This window comes from Schistocerca cancellata, chromosome 8 (assembly GCF_023864275.1).
Source record: "Schistocerca cancellata isolate TAMUIC-IGC-003103 chromosome 8, iqSchCanc2.1, whole genome shotgun sequence".
NCBI classification, from domain to species: Eukaryota; Metazoa; Arthropoda; class Insecta; order Orthoptera; family Acrididae; genus Schistocerca; species Schistocerca cancellata.
In genome coordinates this window covers 259,640,634-259,660,014 of record NC_064633.1, presented here as the reverse complement: position 1 = coordinate 259,660,014, position 19,381 = coordinate 259,640,634, and the positions used below count along the sequence as shown (strand labels likewise).

The 19,381-nt window shown below is 40.7% G+C and overlaps 1 protein-coding gene across 1 annotated transcript in view; it reads right to left on the bottom strand.

Annotated features, from left to right (window-relative positions):
- LOC126095500 (uncharacterized protein DKFZp434B061-like) overlaps positions 1–4,229 on the bottom strand; it is a 32,200-nt gene extending 27,971 nt beyond the window's left edge. The window contains exon 1 of the mRNA XM_049910287.1: positions 4,127–4,229. Within this exon, the coding sequence (XP_049766244.1) occupies positions 4,127–4,211 (85 nt within the window). The 5' untranslated portion in view covers positions 4,212–4,229. The remainder of the gene's footprint in view (positions 1–4,126) is intronic.
- Between the last annotated feature and the right edge of the window lie 15,152 nt (positions 4,230–19,381).

Sequence of the window (19,381 nt, the reverse complement as noted above, 5' to 3'; positions counted from 1 at the left end):
ACCATTAGTAAACATAATAAATAGTAAAGCATGTGGACTGTTATAGAAAGTGAAGAAAACTGATAAAAGTTGTACATACGAAAATCGTATCCCATACAGAACAGTATGGTACTAGTTGAAGAACCAAAGCCGAAAAAGTCCTTCAAGATTCTTAGTTTTTATAACTTGACATTCCCTCTACTAAAACAGATTTATACAAGAAGCATAGTACTGATCACAAACAACCTTCTGAAACATAAGAAACGTGTATTCAGAGAGACTGTTGAATTTTTGGAAGACTGGAGTTGCCAGCAATTATGCAACTTCAGAGAGTGACTCAGTACTATACAGAGCAAATAAACACACGGAAACCACACCACAGAAAATAAAGATGAAAACAAATGTATATTCAGCATCCCACATATTGGCAACATATCACAAAAGAGTGAAAATATCTTCAAAAACCACAAAGAAAAAATTGAATTCTCTACATCTAATAAACTACCACAAAAACTAATATGTAACGAAAAGTATGAATGTGATCCATATTCATTGCATGGGAAATACAAAATAATGCTTCATGTTTCACCTAAGACAAACAAGCTGAGATTTCAGGAGCAGGCGTTGTAGCACATTAAAGCACACACATACAAGACACACTACATCAGTAATAGCCAACCCCCGCCGCTCCCGCACAATCAGGAGCACAGGACAACCATTTGGCGAAGTAGAGAAAAGTGTCAAAATACTCCAGACTAAATAAAGTCACAAAATGGATGTGGTGGTAGAACTGCAAATATATTCACACTAAATACAAAAAAGAGCTAAAATATAAATGAAAAAGTGGAAAGTGAATCAGTGAATTTCTTTAGATGCTTGTACAGTATACTTGTGTAAAATATATGATAAGCAGAAATAATTATCTAACATTTTAAAAATATATAAGCAATAGTGATCGAGCTGATGAAGATAATACCTACGTAGAGAAGTATATATATTTTGTGGGTACCCCTTAGCATAATCATTGTTGCTTACACATAAAACATCTTTGTGAGTGTTTACATACGTCTGGAAATTTCAGTATGTGCTGTGCACAGAATATTGTGTGTGAGCTTCTGCACAAGTGGACCACTAATAAACAGTACATAGAAGCTGCATCAAGATCAATCATATGTAAACATCACGTGTTCATTTGTAAATTACACTACCCACAACAAAACAGTGCAGCACATATCACAGCGAAAACATCATGAATAAATGGCATAACACACACAAAACTATTTTGAAAATGGGAATCATTTCGCGAAGCGCGTCGTACAAATTATGAGTAAAACGAATCGCGATTGGCGGCAAAATAGTTATTTCATAAATAAACACACACTTTTTACAGTCGCAGGCTTTCATCAACCACTTATAATTGCTCGTATTTGATGGATCAAGGATATTAGTTTATGGAAACGTTTTGTGGTGGAGAATATTTTAAGCAATCGCTTAATGCAATATCATGTGCCAACACAGTAAACTAATTATGCGTTACTAACGAGTGGTAATGAAACAAAACCATTAGATGAGACTCAATACGTTAATGATACTTATATTCGACTGTTCATACATACATTGCTGTTTCCTGCATTTTTAAACGAACTGCTACCGAATGTAAGTAGTATTCAATTTTGTTAAATTATGTACCAGATTGCACATTAAAATGTGAGTAGGCTATGGTCAGAGCGACCTATGCTATGTTATCCGAAGCAGCGTCAGTTTCAGAGTCCATTGTCAGACCTCTGCTTCCGTCAGACGCATTGTTGAGAAAATTGGAATATTCGTGTAAATGGAAAAAACTAGGTTTCAGAATCAGCTTGTATATATTGCGTAATTTCCGACAAAATTCTGTTCTTTCATAAAATGTTTGTTGATGACTACAGTAGTTTTAAAATGTCTCCTTTTCTACAAGCAACTGTAGCGTATGGAGAAATGAGCATTGCCTGAAGCAATAGCACAGTCATCCGTAAGAAAGTCGAAGTTTGATTGAGGTACTAAATTACAAGCAGCCCATTCGTGAAGTTGATAAAGTTTACCAGTGAATACTACTTTCGAGGATTGGTTTTATGTATTGACAACGTGAAGTCGTTCAATTCCCTAGATAACTACTCTGTTATTTTCGAGTTATTCTTTACAAGTAATATGTTTTAACGGACCATGTTTGTCCACAGATTTCTTATCTGTTAAACGAATTTCTTACTGGCACATCTCCCCTTAACAAAAGAGATAATTTAATCGAGAATTTTAAATTATCTGTATTTTACCACACTGAGAGTAGATTTTTTACCAGAATTACCCCTGGGAACATTATTTTAACACATTATTTAATATTAATGGCAAACCGTTTCACCTTAACTTAAGTTTCTCCTCGCACAACTTATTATTAGATGTTAATGATTACCTTCTATATCACATTAAAGCAGAACAATCTGATTTTCTTTTAAGTATCAGCTGTAAACAGAAGAGGAAGAAGGAACTCCACCACTCAACAAGTCGTCTCGCACTGTGTATCAGTTTACTGTTTTACAGAAAGAGAGAAGTTTCGAGAACATTCAAGAGCTCAGAGGTCCAGACCCTCTCTCGGCTATCGAGATTAAGACATCCTGTGGTTTGTCTTGCAAATCTCAGGTTCATTACTTCGAAACGGACATAACAGATATCTCCCCCTGTCATTTTCTAACCAAAGTTCAAAGCCTAATGGACTCGTCGTTGATGGGGCGTTAAACCGTAATCCTCCTGTTATAACGAAAGACATTGCCAGTGAACGGGTGATAAGACTGATCTGCCTAGAAAACTATTATTATTTAAGGAATTTTTGGAAGGAGAGTACTACTAAATGGAATGATTTGAGTTCGATCTTATTACGATCACGTTAGGTTCTAACAAATGACATTGCTATGTGCAGTGAGAGCTTTTCACGAAATCACAATCAACAGCTTTCTCTTCCGACTGCAAAAGTATTTAATTGACTCCCATCTGTGTCAAAATAAGAGAAATCGGAGCTTGCGATAAAGAGTAAGGTGTTCATTATACCTCGCACTTTTTGAGACTGGAAGCGTTGAGAAATAGTCTTGGGAAAAAGTCTGAAAGCACTTAACTATGACCTGCAGTGTACTCAAGTGGATGTCAACGAAAACGTGGATAATTAAAATTTTCTATTGTTAAATTGAAATGTGAAGTCACGACGGATACTGTTTAAGTTAAATAAGTATCGATGTCGTATTTTTAGCTGACTGTGAATAGTATTGCCTTACTGGGATGCAATAGCTTCAGCTCAGAGCTACGAGGAATTTTAATCACTAGTACTGATGTGGTCATGTAAGAACAATAGCATTCAATACGTAATTGCGCAGAATATCTCTTCCAAATAGTGACAATATTTAAACTCCTTATCACACGCCTATTGTCCTCTCTCAATTTTTGTACACACTTAGATGTTTGAATACGGTTGTATTAGCCCCCCAATATTTCCTTTCTGAGTAGCTTGAGTAATAACCGCTGCCGCTTTTGTTTGAATATGTCACCAAACACACATTTAGTCGAAAAGATGTTACACTGCGATCTAAATATAATGTGAATTTGCTTCTGTGTAACAAATTTTCTTTTACGTAAGATCGCATTGGTTTTCATTTCAAGTACAAAATGGCGTTTTACAACCATTTTTCCCTTAACATCGGTTTATAATCTCAACATCATACTAGTCTCTAAACGATCTAGTTGACAATAGAATAAACCATTTGCTCATGGGTGGCCCGCTAAGATACTAGATACTGAGGCAACATTCATGACCTGAGGATGCTTCCAGCACAGTGATCGCCTAGTCGCCTCTATAGGTTAAATAAGGAGTAATTTCCCAATTCTTATACTGTAAGACCACTGTACGAGACCAGAAAAGTATCCGGGAAGCTACGGGATATGTAAAAATTGTTGATTAGATTATTTCTGCGAAACAGCATCCCCAATTGCCTTACCCCCTGAAGTATGATACAGGCGCGATTTAGAGTATTTCTTGGGGTGGTCTGCAAATAAATAACAGCCCTATTGACTATCAGAAACATTAAATTATTCCAAATCACACCGTTCTCCGTATACACTGACTCCTTACCTTTGACACTCCTCTGTAAACTTCCCGGGAAATAAGAGATGGCACACAGCGCCAGCAGAATTGCGAAGGCACCTTCGAATCTCATCCTGAAAGGCTGCGGAGACTTGAACATACGATCTGGCCCATTGATGTTACCGTCTCTTCTTATACACTCCCACTGGACTCGTTATCGACTAGAGATTTGCGTCCTTTTGATCGGTCGAGCGATAACACGCTGCAAACTAATGCTGCGGTCGAAGCTCGTCTTTACCTCCACAGTTTGCAGACGCTCGCTGCTAGTATCACTGTTCACTGCAGAGCGCCCTCTTTCTGTGTTCAAGGCGACGCACAGTGGGTCAGAATCCCCAAAAGCTGGTCAAAATATAAGCAGTTGTTCAATTTGTACCAAACTTAGTATGTAAGGGTTTACGGAGTTTCTGATTAAGAATATGATATCAAAAAGTGAAAAAAAAAACAAAATGACGGACCCAAGATGGCAGTCTCTTTGTACACTACCATCATTTTTTACGTATAAAAGTAATTTTTAGGGAATTATCGAAGTTACTGATGATGACAGAGTCCAAAAAAATTAAAAATGGTGGATCCAATATGGCGGTCAAAATCTGTCTTTATATTTATATTTATATATTTTTATTCATATAAAAGTCAGTATTTAGGGGTTATTGTAGTTAATGCTTAAAAAATAAACCAAAACAGTGGAAAACTCGAAGAAAGGACCAAATATAGGTTACAAGATGGTGTAAAATATTACAAAAATTATTTCATTTTAATTACAATTATTTATTTTGTAAATTTTTTATTACTTAATTTACAAGTTTTCGTTTTCTTATTCTTTTTCCTCTTCTGCTTCAACTGAATCGTCATCATCCTCAAACACTGTTTCCTCATTATCTGCATCTGCATCTGAATCTTCATAGTCTTCCGCCACAGGAACTAAGAGGGCAACGGCTTCTGGCGACAAACTCTTCAGTTTCTTCGGCGAAGATTTGCGTAAGGAAGAAACGTACGGGTCTGTCGTTGCCAACAATCACCTGAAAACGTCTTCCATAGTCTTAACTCTTGAAAACTTTCGAGAAAAACTCAGGCGATATTGCTTTATCAACTTATTGGTTGATTCCTGAGCATCCTCCGATAGTTGACCGATGGGTAAAATGGCCGAAGAAATAATGTCTGGACCGTGAATCAACAATCTATGGACTGCTGTTGGCATGTTGTACCAGGGGTATTCTTTCACGTAGTGCCTGGCAGTTGCTAAGGCGTATGCTCGAAACTTTCCGACGTCGATCTGACGTCCGCTCGAAATCATCTGCAAAATTATATGGAAACGGTGGATTAGTTCTTCGGAAACTCCAGTTATCAGCGCTGATGTTGGAGTGTTTTCAAAAAAACGTCGAGCGGTGTTTCCGTCATTCGTACTGCCAAACCCTTGTTTCGGAATGTCAATTACAATTCCAAGCTGCTCTTTGAAAGCTTTTTGAATGTTGGCTTTCAGTATTGCTTTTTCCTCTTCATCTTCTGCTTTACATGCCTGCCACTTTTTTGTTTTCATTTGGTATGCCAAATGAATACAACATTCAAAACATCGAATCCAGGCGTGAAGAGTTGATAGTCCGTACTGCAGATAATCGGCTGTAACTTGTTTTTTTTTTTTTTTTTTCAAAACATCGTCAATGTTATTAAATTGGGCAGACGTAGCTTTGCAGAGTTAGCACCGTTGCGCAGATTTCGTGTTTGTGATAGCATTGCACACTTTACCATCTACCATGGTCATGCTTAAATTTTATTTAATGGAAATGTCTTTCCCATGAATAACTGTTTCGAATGACTGGAGTTGTTCGATCTGTTTGTCGTAATACGCTTTCTCATTTCCTTTGTAAATTCTAACTTCAGTGGTCTGCAAAAGAGGGTTGAAGACGGCTTCGGATTAATCCATAAGATCTTTTCTTCTTTATTTTCTTCATTTACACCTGCAATTTTCAGTGGAACAAGCGAAGTGAAAAATAAAGTTGCATCTGAAATACTCGAATCTGAAAACTTCATTTTATACATGCTTTGCCCGGAGGTTCCGTCAAAGCCCCACTTACAAATAAGGGCCATATTAGACATTTCCGAATCACTCATATGTAAGATATCGTCTCGTTCAGCAGTAGAACACGTTGAACAGTGTGGTCTAACAAAGCTTGCAACCGTACCTCAGCTTTTGATTCGGTTAAATTGAGGGTTACGTCTGTAGGGCAGCAAACTTTTTTTGCTACCAAAACAGCTGAATACGGTGGATATAGTGTGTTTAAGCCTTTTCCTTTAGCCCCATTTCTCAAATGCGGGTAAGATTCTTTTGACAATTTCAAGTCGAAAAGGAGTGCTAGACCTTCATTTGCATCATATGAGGATGGCGATGATGTTGAAAATCGCAAGCCTGCCTTGTATTTTTTCACCTTGGATGGACTTGAGAGTGTGACGTCTTTCACAATCTTCGCAGCATCTGGGTGCCCCGAAGATCGAAGACTCATTTGCGCGGCGAACGATAATTCGACAGGACTGACCTCCGTACGAATCTCCTCAGTTCTCCTTCTTTTCGACCTATCAGATAATGTTTCAAATTTTGTGGCAGGTCGGCCTTTTGATTTAGTCACACTAGCAGGTTTCGAATCAATCGGAATATATACTATTGTATTTAACCAGCTTTCGTTCTTCTTGAAAAAATATCGTTGTCGCCGAGTTGCTTCCTTATTCTTGCTTCTTAACTTTGCAAAATCGAAATGGTAGGCCTCATATCATAGGGAATTTTAATTGTATGTCCACTTTTTTCTGTCAACGACCTTTCCAAATGTTCTATGACCCCTTCCAAATCATTTGACAAATACTCTTTTGTTATTAGAAAAATATCTTTCCTCGAAAATCCGATTCTGGAATACGCTGGATCAGATGAAACTGAAATTAAAAAAAAATCTGTGTTACAGTTTTCGTCATTTTTCTAATTATTTTATTCTTTACAATGCTTCTACGTGTCGATTGTAATTTAAATTGTACAAATAAATCTCATAATTAACTGATTCTACTGTCATTTTTGAAGATGTCTGAACAATGACATTTTGCAAGTGTCGCTTAAAACGCGGCTCAAAGCCAGAGTCGCAACTAGTCGCAGGATTTGAAGCTTCATTTGCAAAGGTAATAATATATACTTGCGTACACAGCGCAAAAGAAAGCGGAATGTCGTGGAATTCGTAACTTATCTCTATTTTTTAAGCGCATTTTACGATTTTGTCATTCATTTCCCTGTAGTACGTTAATTGAAATGGAAACGTGCATAATTGATGATTTAATAGTGATATAAGTGTTTTTTCAGTAGTACATACCTCCTGGAATACATTCCATATTGAAAGTATTGGTTTCACTTGCACAAAACATAAATAACTTCCTTCAACAACACGACTGTTTTTGTAGCCTGGCCAGCTGCGCGCACGCTAACAATGAACTGCCGCATTTGACCTGAGATATTACCGAACAAACAAACATCTGGTCGTCCGCACAGCCGGCATTCAGTTGTCCCAGCATTGCTGCTGCCAACCTGATAGTCCAAAATCCCCATCTTTGAACTTTTTTTCCATTTTGGCCACGTTTTCAAGATTCTGGGCCACTGTGCGACGCTAGAATGCGTTTTTCGAGAATGCCGTCTGCTTTATGCAACGGGCCTGGTGAGCGAAATACGACAAGAATGTAGTCCGGGTGGATTCGTCAAACACACAGTAGCACTGATTCATCGAGATAAACGAAATTGACGTAAGGTCCCAACCTCATTTCATAGAAATTTATCGACTGAAAATCCTAACATGCGTATCTGAAGCATATCTCTTTTCCTTGATAAGTAATATCTGTAAACGCAACCAAATCCCTCTTTTTTCCGTAATAATGATAAATTCTCAGACAGTATGTTCATTTACATCCACACCAGTACCTGACCAGCCACGTTACATTGTGTGGCGGGGTCTGCAATAGCACAATCGACCGCGCCGAGTAAACAACCTTGTGGCGAAATACGCCGCTCTTCGAAGGATCTTCTGGCGAGAGTCTCACACTGAGGAGAAATCCTCCGGAATCTGTCGAACGTTTTACAAGCCGCTTCTTTCAATAAGTTTTTTGCAATGAACTTCAGCCCGGCATCAGCTTTGTCTACAAATTGTTTACGTGGTCGTTCCACATTAGGTCGCTCTGGATCGTTACTCCTAGGTATTTTCGGTAGTTACAAATTTCAGTGACTTGCTGCCAAGAGTGCAATTCCGCAATAGTGCTTCCCTTAACCTGTTTTTGCGCAACACGCCACATTTGTTAACGACCTGGTTCAACAGCTGGGGGTATCCCTGCAGTTATTTAAATTACTCTGGCGTTGCTTAACTGACTGAATCGTATGCAAACAGTCTCACGGAGCGTCCAGTGTTACGCACCAAATTATTTATATACGAAGGGAGACCTATAGGTAAAACACCGCATTTTTTCTCGGCTAATTTACGTTGAAAAACTGAATTTTTTGAGGAAATATCAAAACATTCACGCATCAGACCCTATAGGTTCATGACGTTCCGATTAGTGGCGGGGCTATATGTAGCCTGAGGTGCGTTCTGTGCAGAGACCTGTCGTTGAGTTTCTCTTGGCGGAATACCAGAGCATCGCAGATTTTCAGAGGAGCCGGCACCACGTCTACGGAGGCTTGGTGGTGAACAAAAGTACGGCGAGTACTTGGGCGGGGCGTCTGTCATCACGCACCTAGGTCGTACAAATTTCTCCTATCTGCCGTGTGCCGACCGGTCGCCCACAGCCGGGACTCACGTAACGTATTTGTCGCCACAGAGATGCAGACGAGTTTCTCCTTCTACACAACAACGCAAGACATCACGCAAGTCTGCGCACCCGGGAGGAGCTCACAAAACTTGACTTCTCTGTTCCACATCCACCCTACAGCAGGGATGTCGCACATTCCAACTTCCATCTGTCTGGCCCAATGAACGATGCTCTCTGCGGGAAACAGTACGTGGATCATGGGGAGGTTATTGATGCAGCTAAACCCTGGATCCGAAGTCGACCAGTGGAGTAGTACCATGTAGAAGTACGGGCCTTCCCAGTAAGGCGGAGTAAGGCTGCCGCATTGAACAGAGACTATGTTGAAGAATAGAGTTATATAGCCAAAAGAGTGGTGAATAATGTAGTGTCTCGGAATCCTGAATAAAGCGAACCTGCTTTCAGAAAAAAATGCGTTGCATTATCTATTGAACGGCTCTCGTATACAGTGATGGCTGTATGACAATTGGGGTACTTTTGAATCTAGGTTTCGTCAGTCGATTTTGTTCTGATAAGAGCGACCCTAGGAAATGAAACACTAAAAGTAGTCGATGAGTTTGCTATTTTGGCAGTAAAATAACTGATTATGAGCAAAGAGAGAAGAATTTAGATTAGCAATGGCAATAAACCCGTTCGGGAAAAGATAAATATGTTGACATCGAGTAGAAATTTAAGTGTTAGAAAACGTTTTCTGAAGATATCTGCCGAGAGTGTAGCGTCGTACGGAATAAAAACGTGAATGATAAGCAGTTCAGACAAGAAGAGAATAGAAGCGTTTGAAATGCGATGCTGCAGAAGAAATTTCAAGATTAGATGGTTAGATCGCGTAAGTAATGATTAAGTACTGAGCAGAATTAGGGAAAATAATTTGTGGCGTACACTGACTAAAAGAATGTATGGAATGAAAGGACACACCCTGGGCGATCAAGAAGTCATCAGTTCACTAGTAGAGAGAATTATTAGTGGTAAATATTGTGGACAGAAACCGGGAGCAGTAAGCAGGATCAGACAGATGTAGGTTGCAGTAGTTAGTCGTAAATGCAGAGGTTGCACAGGAGAGAACAGCGTTCAGAGCTGCAACGAACCAGTCTTGGGACTGAACACCACAACAACAGCAGTAGCAACAACAACAACAACAACAACAACGACAAGAACGATGTTTCCCGGAAAGTACTCATACGACTATCTCATGACTTCATTGGAAATGCTGTAATAGACATGACAGTTTGCTTTGTAAATCAAAATAGACATTAGTTTAAGTCGTACCCTGAAAAAAAGAACTACTCCTACATAAACCAAGTTCTACATACACGCCATACTCAAACGAGTAAAGAAGACGAAAATGTAACACAGGATACAAGAAGATAATATGTTGTAAAAATCCTGCTGGTAAAAATAAGAAATGATAAATCACCATTGGTACGCATTTGGGATATAAGCGGTCCAATGCATATGTGTCTAATTTAACAATAAACTGTTCTTTTTATGTTTTTCAACAATGGTTTCAAAAGCTAAAGACGGAGATCTGAATATTTCTGCATTTCTATAAATACCATATAGACAGAACAGGTTAAGAATTTACAAGAACCAGATTTGGGTGCTACAGCCATACGTTTTATTGACCTCGTATTCAGACACATACATACGGGAGGCACATAGTGACATACATATAGAGGCTGAGCGTTGTGTATTCTGCTGAGTATCACGTGGGAATACAGTCAGTTAACTGGGTTTTGGTGTTCCCCTGAGGCTGCGATTACCAAGAACATTGGATTAATAGCCTAGGGAACTACTTCTTGACGCTGCCACTTGACGATGTCGTACAGCACTTTACATATCGCTATATCGTTGGATCCTAACAAAGTTTGGAAACTGCTTGGTAACTGATGACCAACAGCCCAAAGATTTATATGGTACGTCTTCCAAGGACATTGTAGAAATATATCGTTTGAATTTTCTTCCTCTCCACACTTCCAGTGATTAAATTTTAGACAAGCTACAACTATTGTAAATCTACTTCATGTTTGTGCATTATTATACTAGAGTACTCTTGGAATCGTGGGATTAATTTCTCCTTTGTGACTACCTTTGATTTTAGATGTCCGCGGCCGTTCCTCTTGCCACTCAGGGGACACCCGCTTTCTGAGTATATGTATCATATCTGTGAGAGGGAGTTTATCGTTTTAAATACCTTCATGTAGAAGTACCTGCTTTGCTAGGGCATCTACCTGTCCATTTCCAGGTATCCCAGAGCAGCCCTTCATCCATACTGGCATGATGTTGCGACAGTTCCTCAGCGCCCAACACACAATGTCGACAATTGCTGCAATTATTGACCTCGTACAACTATTCCAATGTTTTTCAAACAGTTGTAGGGATCACATATTACCGGAGGTGATGACCGTTGTGTCTGCTGTGATCGTCTGTGCGAGTAGTAGGGCTCCCAAAATGGCAGTCAGCTCGGATGTCACAACTGTCGAATGTGGATCCAGCTTGTATAGGCCTTGTTTGCCTTGGAGCACCCAATAAGTACTACCATCGCATTTACTAAGCTTGGACTCATCTATATACACCACATACGCGACGCGGTAACGGGACAGGAATTCCATAGTCGTTGCGTTGACTGGATCCTGGTTCTGAAACGACGTTCATACGGTTCTGGCATCATTCTGCAGAGTCGATATTGTGGTGTCGGTACACACCTGTTGCCGTAACGACTGCATCCTCATGCATTCACACGCGACGGATGGCAGCAGCTTATCTGTCCAATGTCTTACCCACCATAGGATTATAATTCCCAGATTTTTTCGTCTAGGTGATCCTATTCGTCGAAATAGAGTCGCAGGAGAAATTTATTGTAGAGAAATATCCATCTCAATTCCAATGGTTGTTCATTCGCTTAAACTACTAATGTGACGGTTGGATTTTACATGCAAGAATAACTGTAAGCAAGGCTTTGTAGTGCATAGCGTCCAGTCTTTGGAGCGTGCTGAGTGATGATGATACGGTGTCGTCAGTAGGGACCGGTATAAAGTCATCGTTGTCCACCAGTCAGAGCCCACTCATACTCCAGTCATAGCTCTGATACGGTTGCAGGATTATTTTCTTGCATCTGATAATAATATGTCGGATATGATGCTCCCATCTCAGTTTATCAGTGTTAATTCCATATTAATGAGCTGTTTTTCCAACGGAAATGTACTGGTATGTTGTCGCAGTTACATTGTTTGGAGAAACAGAATCCTATGGCGAGTAAAAATTATAAGAGTAGACTCGCATTCATATATTTCGAAGCTACTTTCTGTACACCACCCACAAAGCGCGGTGGGAATTTTCAGATGCCTGCACAGAGGAGAACTGTCTTTGGAACATATGCATACGTCGTCTGCATATTGTATTATTTGGAGCTCGCTAAGGTCTTTCTCTAAGATTGACAAGACAACGTTCCCATACGCTTTAATCAGGTATACGAACGCAAATATCATACATATAATTATTCCTAGAGAAATTTAGCTGTATTTCAGTAATTAACTATAAAAGGATTTCAGTTGTCCTCTTTTCTTTTCGAAGCCCATACTGTTGTTTCAGTAATATTATGTTTTCTCACTACCATTCTAAGCGCCGATTAATAACACTTTCCATTTCCTTTGACGCACACGGTAGTAAGGTGGTAGGTCGATAGGACACATCTTTTTCCCGATTTGTGGATGGGGACGACATGACATGGTTTCATGAATCAGTTACGATCTTTTGTTTCCATACTATTGCAAATTTCGGGCAGCAGCAGTTTCCCTTGGTGTGGTATGTGTCGTAGTTGGGTAGTCATTATAATCGGAGCCAGGTGCAGTACCATTCCCTTGAGAGAGCGCCATCTGGAGTTCTTCAAGGTAAAAGGACTGTTCAGTCCTTCTCATATTGCACGTCGTCTTCCATACGCAGCACTTCACGTGCGGTTATAATATGTAAGAACGACTCTAAGAGTTCTCTGAATGGTGGAGGTGTATGCATGTCCATCGTCAGACCCCTTTTATGTTCCTTATCACATTCCACGTCGTAGTTAGTCGTGTTTCTTTTCAGACTATAGTGCAGAAATTTTGCTACGAGATTTTTTTTATGTCCTTTTGAAGTACCAAGACTTCTTGTGCATCAGTGACAAGTAATACCAACACATCGGAATATTTTTCGGTATTCAGATCGATTACAGTTTAACCGCAAGTACTGTTTCATGTACGTTGCAGTTGGCTTTGTTTTTGTTACATTTCCGGCTGACTGCGTGTTTGGCAGTCGCCCTAGGTTGCGTTTATTATGATTTGAATTGGCAATAATCAAAACGTAAACTTTCCGTGATCACTTCCAATGTTCTTCCGGCAGACAGTGCAGGACATGCTATGGCAAGTCCACTGCGGTCGGGACATCATTTACTCGAACTATTGGTGTGAGTGAACCATTATTTAGTACTATATGGTTTTCTGAATCTATTACATCCACTACAATGATCCGCATTGCGTTGGCATTTCTTCGTCCCCACAGCTTATGGTGGCTGTTAAAGTTACCTAGTGGCAGCAGGTGTTTCTCGATGGAAGCAATGATTGTTGTTCAATGTTGTTTAGAATGTCTGTTGTTAGGTGCTTTGTATGCTGAGACCAAATTCAGATGGATTTCCTAGATCCACAGGCGGATACTAACTATTTGTTATATATATTGCCGAGTGCCAGTATTGACAACGGAAAAGTGGAAGTGGGTATCTTACTTTATCAACCACACTGCACCGACGTAACCATCATCTCTGTCTTATCTAATGACGGAGTGGTCCGGAGGGGTGAATGGTTCGATAGAATTTTACCATGGTTGTGTGATGGCACAAATGTCTGTATTAGTTTCGAGTAGAAAATGTCGAAGGGTATCTTTATTTGCCTTATGCGGTCCTGCGTTCCATTGGATGATTTTATAGGTCATTTTGATTTGTGAGGAGTGGGGTCACCATACTTTGGATTGATACCCGGGTCGCATCTGTTTGTAGTACTGGAGGCCGGCCGCGGTGGTCTCGCGGTTCTAGGCGCGCAGTCCGGAACCGTGCGACTGCTACGGTCGCAGGTTCGAATCCTGCCTCAGGCATGGATGTGTGTGATGTCCTTAGGTTAGTTAGGTTTAAGTAGTTCTAAGTTCTAGGGGACTGATGACCACAGCTGTTAAGTCCCATAGTGCTCAGAGCCATTTGAACCATTTTGTAGTACTGGAGTGGTTTCATTAGTAGCCCACTGATACGATATATCTGTCATCACAGCCATAATTATATTTCAAATGTTACTAGTTCCCAATATCATTCAATTGGTTGAAAATGTGAAATTGTAGTGATTGTGTCAGACCCCTTTGATGCTAGAGGGAGGCAGAGTTCTGATTGGTTCAATTGGTTCTGGGGAACCATGCTTTGATAGTTCTACCTATGTAACAAAGAATCCCATAGAATTTACACATTGTTCATGGTGTAATAGGCCATTCTGTATGAGAGGAGTGGACGCCGATATCGGCGGTGAATCCACTCGAGACACCGTTCTTTGCTTCTGCGGCATGTCGTCATGAGATCGGTTGATTTCTGCGTGTCATAGGTATCGGTTTTGCTATTTGTACAGAGCCGTTGTTGAGTAAGAAGGGAGGGAATTCTGTACCCTTTATCGTAATGTTTGGGAGAGGAATAACTGCATTGTCCTAAGACCTGTTTTCAAACACTTCTGCTGCTTCTCGGAAGATAATATTATTCAGAAACATAATTTCGTTAACGTCCTTGTGTTTCAGATACTCTAAATAGGTACACTGAATACAGGATGGTTGACCGGTGGCCCCATAAGCACCTCTTTTGCCTGCACCGTACCCACATATTGTGCTGCTTCTCCCCTGGTTGCTGCCATGTCAAAAAAATCTTCAAATGTGTGTGAAATCTTATGGGACTTAACTGCTGGGGTTATCAGCCCCTAAGCTTACACACTACTTAACCTAAAATATCCTAAGGACAAACACACACACCCATGCCCGAGGGAGGACTCGAACCTCCGCCGGGACCCGACGCACAGTCTATGACTGCAGCGCCTTAGACCGTTCGGCTAATCTAGCGCGGCGCTACCATGTCCAAATAGCAAACAATTACAGCACTGTAAGAAGGAGGGTACATACAAGTCCACTGGATAGCGAACTCCATGAATTCAAACATACTGTGGGATCAGCTGTGATCTAAATGTCACACCACATGCTGGACACGGCTTTGTTACCTTCTGCATATTCATAATTATAATTTTGCAAGATCTTCCGGTGGCAACAACTCTGCAGCAACAAGTCATTTCCGTCAGTAACTCATCCACCGTAAGAGAGGTTTCAACGTTAATGATGATACTGATGCTGCATTGTTTATTAGTGAAGAACTTCGGAATACAGCCCTCCAGATTTGCTTTATCTGAGAAAGGGTGTTGAACCAAGGCATTGACAGTTAATCCTGACAGTGTCTCAATTTTTAAATGGTTTTACGCTGCCTCTGTACTATGGATTACGTGCTTGAATAACAACTCACATTCCCGTCTAATGACATTGCCTAGTGCCATAGGCTGTCTCCTGCCTTTGTTTGCGACTCTTTCTTTCTTTTGCTAGTGCCTTTATCCCGCATTGTGCGCAGGGTCGGCAGGGTTAAGTACGGAATTGGCATGGTTAATTGTAAAGGGTGGCCGGATGCCCTTCCTGCTGCCACCCCATACCCCCGTACCCCAGCTGTCTGCGTCTAGTATAAATCGTGAAACAGTGGGAATGTGTTTCAAATGTCTGCGAGTCGAGTAACTGAGGCGGGACGTGGGGATCAGCCCGGTATTCACCTAGTAGGAACTGGAAAACAGCCTAAAAACCACGTCCAGGCTGGCCGGCACACCGGCCGTCGTCGTTAATCCGCCGGGCGGATTCAATCCGGGACCGTCGGGCCTACCCGAGTCCAGGAAGCACGGCGTTAGTGCTCTCAGCTATTATGGCGGGTCGCCTTTGTTTCTGTCTCTATTTTCAGAAAATGAGAGGCTCCTTGTCTGTAGTTGCTGGTAAGACAGCAGTGCAACTTATGTGAGGGCGACTGATAGTTCCTTCTTTGGTGGCGGAGACACTCCATTTTGTCTCGTACATCGTGTCCTTCTTCCTCCTTGCGTTTCTGCGAGAGCTGCAGATCTCGTGCTGTAGTTTCAACGACAGCTGGAACGTGTTTGAGTGTGTCTGCGCCGCGGGACACGATGACTCGTCGCTAATCAATTATCTGATTCGTGCAGAAAGAGCATCAGTATGCACTGCGAAAGTGCGCGGCTGGTTTTGCTAAGTTTGTGAAGCAGAGGTCTGCAATCGGTACAGCCCGTTGTAGTGAAAACAGGGTGACAAAAGTTTTAACGATTTGACAGTGCCTATCGAAGGCGTAAAGTTCTTTGAATCTGCCAAGGTAATGAAGACACTGTTTATTTGTTTGGTTTTAAGGGCGATTCGTTTTCCTTACAATTTATTTCCTGTAAGGAATAAACAGTTTGCATTACGTCACTTCTTAATTGTCGTTTTAATCATGAGGCGCTTCCACAGCGTGATCTCCTTATCACATGCTACACAGCTGCACATTCAGTCGAAACTGCACGCGTATCTTGCGGCTCCGGGAGGCCTTTTAGGTTTCTTCTAGAATTTTTTCACCGCAAAAAGTTAAACGAGCACTATAAAAAGAGATAAAATATTAATTACAGTTACAATATCTTTCACTTATAAAACAGTAGATGTTTATCAGTGGAAGAATTTCTCTATACGCACCGTCAGCTCACTACCCAAATATTGCAGGCAAAACGCAGGAATATAAAAAAAATGTTCAAAATGTACGTAGACACAGAAGTAAATTTGAGTATTACTTTTTATCAACTTTGATTAATATTGAGTGATGAATAAATTACCTTTTGTACTTATAGTGCATCTGGAAAACGTTCCAAATTTTTTATTTGCATTCAAGCCTATCATACAGAATTTTCTTTGGACGTGAATACAGTTTTATAACAAACTTATTCCGTAACGTGTGTGATGTATCCCTATCAAAGAAGTGTCAACCACTATGCGACTGTTTACCTACCAAAGGACCTGTACGTTTGTTTGCTTTACCAGTACATTATCGACGAATGTTTTCAGCATTTCCCGGTACTTGTAGAAAATGTTCGACTGTAAATATTACTAGGTATCCTATGAATCTACTTTTCTTTCCAAATAGCTCTGAAATTACATGATAAAAGTACTCCGTTCCGTTAAAATTGTCTCACGTTCGGAAACCTTGTTCCTACAACTAAAATCGTTCGTAGTATCGGACATCTTTTGTAATACATAAAGTCTTAGGAACATCAGGTTCCAGCTTCGAGTCGTACTTAAACACCAACGATTTTGGAGATTTTCTCGTGATGAGTTCTCATAGTTGCACCGCTAGCGCCACACTTAAGCAACTGGCGCAAAATTTGAAATAGAAGTCATCTTTCACATGTAGAAATACGCTAACAAAAATATTTGAATGGCTACATTCTGTCAATTTGCAGGTTTTCTCTGTTGTTAAGGAGGAACATCTTTAATCTGCGTTTGAAAATATCTCTTTCTGATTAGAGATAGATTTATTAACTTATAATGCAGATCATTTTTCATCTAAAGCTGTTCTCGGAAATATGGATTCTTGACAACAAATTTCATAACTGAATAAATGTGCTATGATTCCGTGTTTAACATTCCAAGCTGCATAAAGAGGTGCCATAAAGAGATACTTTAAACACACATCTGCTTCTAATTACAGTTTTCGTGCAATGAAGACATTTTACCTACTTGAGGAGTTACCTAAAATAGTATGAAATTGCATAAATAATTGAAAGTATGATAAATATATAACTTATTGGCATATACATGCCAAAAGTACGTACTTATTCTCATATTTAATCACAATCTTGTTAAATCCACACGTGTAAAGTGTGAAATTCATGCGCTCGAATAGACCGCTCCTTACATTCCGGATGGACACTTAAAAGCGTTAAAGAACATATTACAGTTGATTACATTTTTATTATGACCGGGGCGTACTGGGGCGAAATTTCATGGAAATTCAACCAATTGTCCCGGCTGGATGCCCGAGATGATATTACTCAACAGTTATTCCCCTTTTACATTCTTTTGTTACTATTTTTCCAGAATTGCTGCCCACCACCATCAGTTCAGTTTTTATCATTATTGAGTATATGTTGATATGTACCCTCCTTGCACATTAATAGTGTTGAGAGCAGAGAGTAAATGAAGACGTTTAAAATAAGACGGCTTCTATTTTTCAGTCTGAATTAACTAGGAGAGGAGTCAAAAAAAATGGTTCAAATGGCTCTGAGCACTATGGGACTCAACATCTTAGGTCGTAAGTCCCCTAGAATTCAGAACTACTTAAACCTAACCAACCTAAGGACATCACACACACCCATGCCCGAGGCAGGATTCGAACCTGCGACCGTAGCAGCCTCACGATTCCGGACTGCAGCGCCAGAACCGCACGGCCACCGCGGCCGGCTAGGAGAGGAGTCCATTCAGTTAGTGATTGCAGACACCTAACTTCGGCTGTGTTGTCTCGAAGATGATTTCCTCTGTTGATCAATTGCTTAAATAAAACGCAAGCATCGTTTTTGGCTTTTATTCAACCCAAGAAGAATATCTCCGTGTACTTTTGATACAGAAGATACGTTCCATTCAACCGTGCTGCGGCTCGCTTTGGTGCTGTTTATAAGTTTTCATCCTCCGGTTGTTTGTCTTCTTCTCGTGTTGACTGGCGCCACTCGGTTTCGCAAACGTTGCCAGTCCGCTAGTGGCAGCAGCGGTGGTTATCGATATCTAGTAACTGTTGACCTATCTGTGGGGCTACATCGTCGTTTTTCCGGGTCGTGTGAGTGGGCCAGTTCGGTTGGGGACTCAGAAGGAGCCAGGTCCGCGCAGTGCCAGAACACGCCGGGAACTTTGGCGGCACGCATGGACTGCCGGATGTAAGGGCTGTGGTCACGAGGGTGCACGACCTCGTCGTAAACCGGATCTAGCAAGCTTTAAGATGAGTGCATTTCAATCCAAGTAGAGAAACCTCCACCATTGTGATATATTTCGATTCTCCAGTGACTTGGCTGGCTCTGAGCACTATGGGACTTAACATCTATGGTCATCAGTCCCCTTCAGTGACTTGGGTTCGTGTTGCTGCTCGTAGTGTCGCCGAGGCGAAGAGCAGCGAGTGGAGTGCTTGGGGAAGGCGGATCTGGTTAGCTTTCGTCGACTGATTACTATTACTGCGTTAAACCTGTTACAATTTGTTACATTCAACCAGCGGTAATTTTTCTTGCCTGGTGGCCGCTGAAGCCCCAGTTACTTACCCCGAGCATTAGT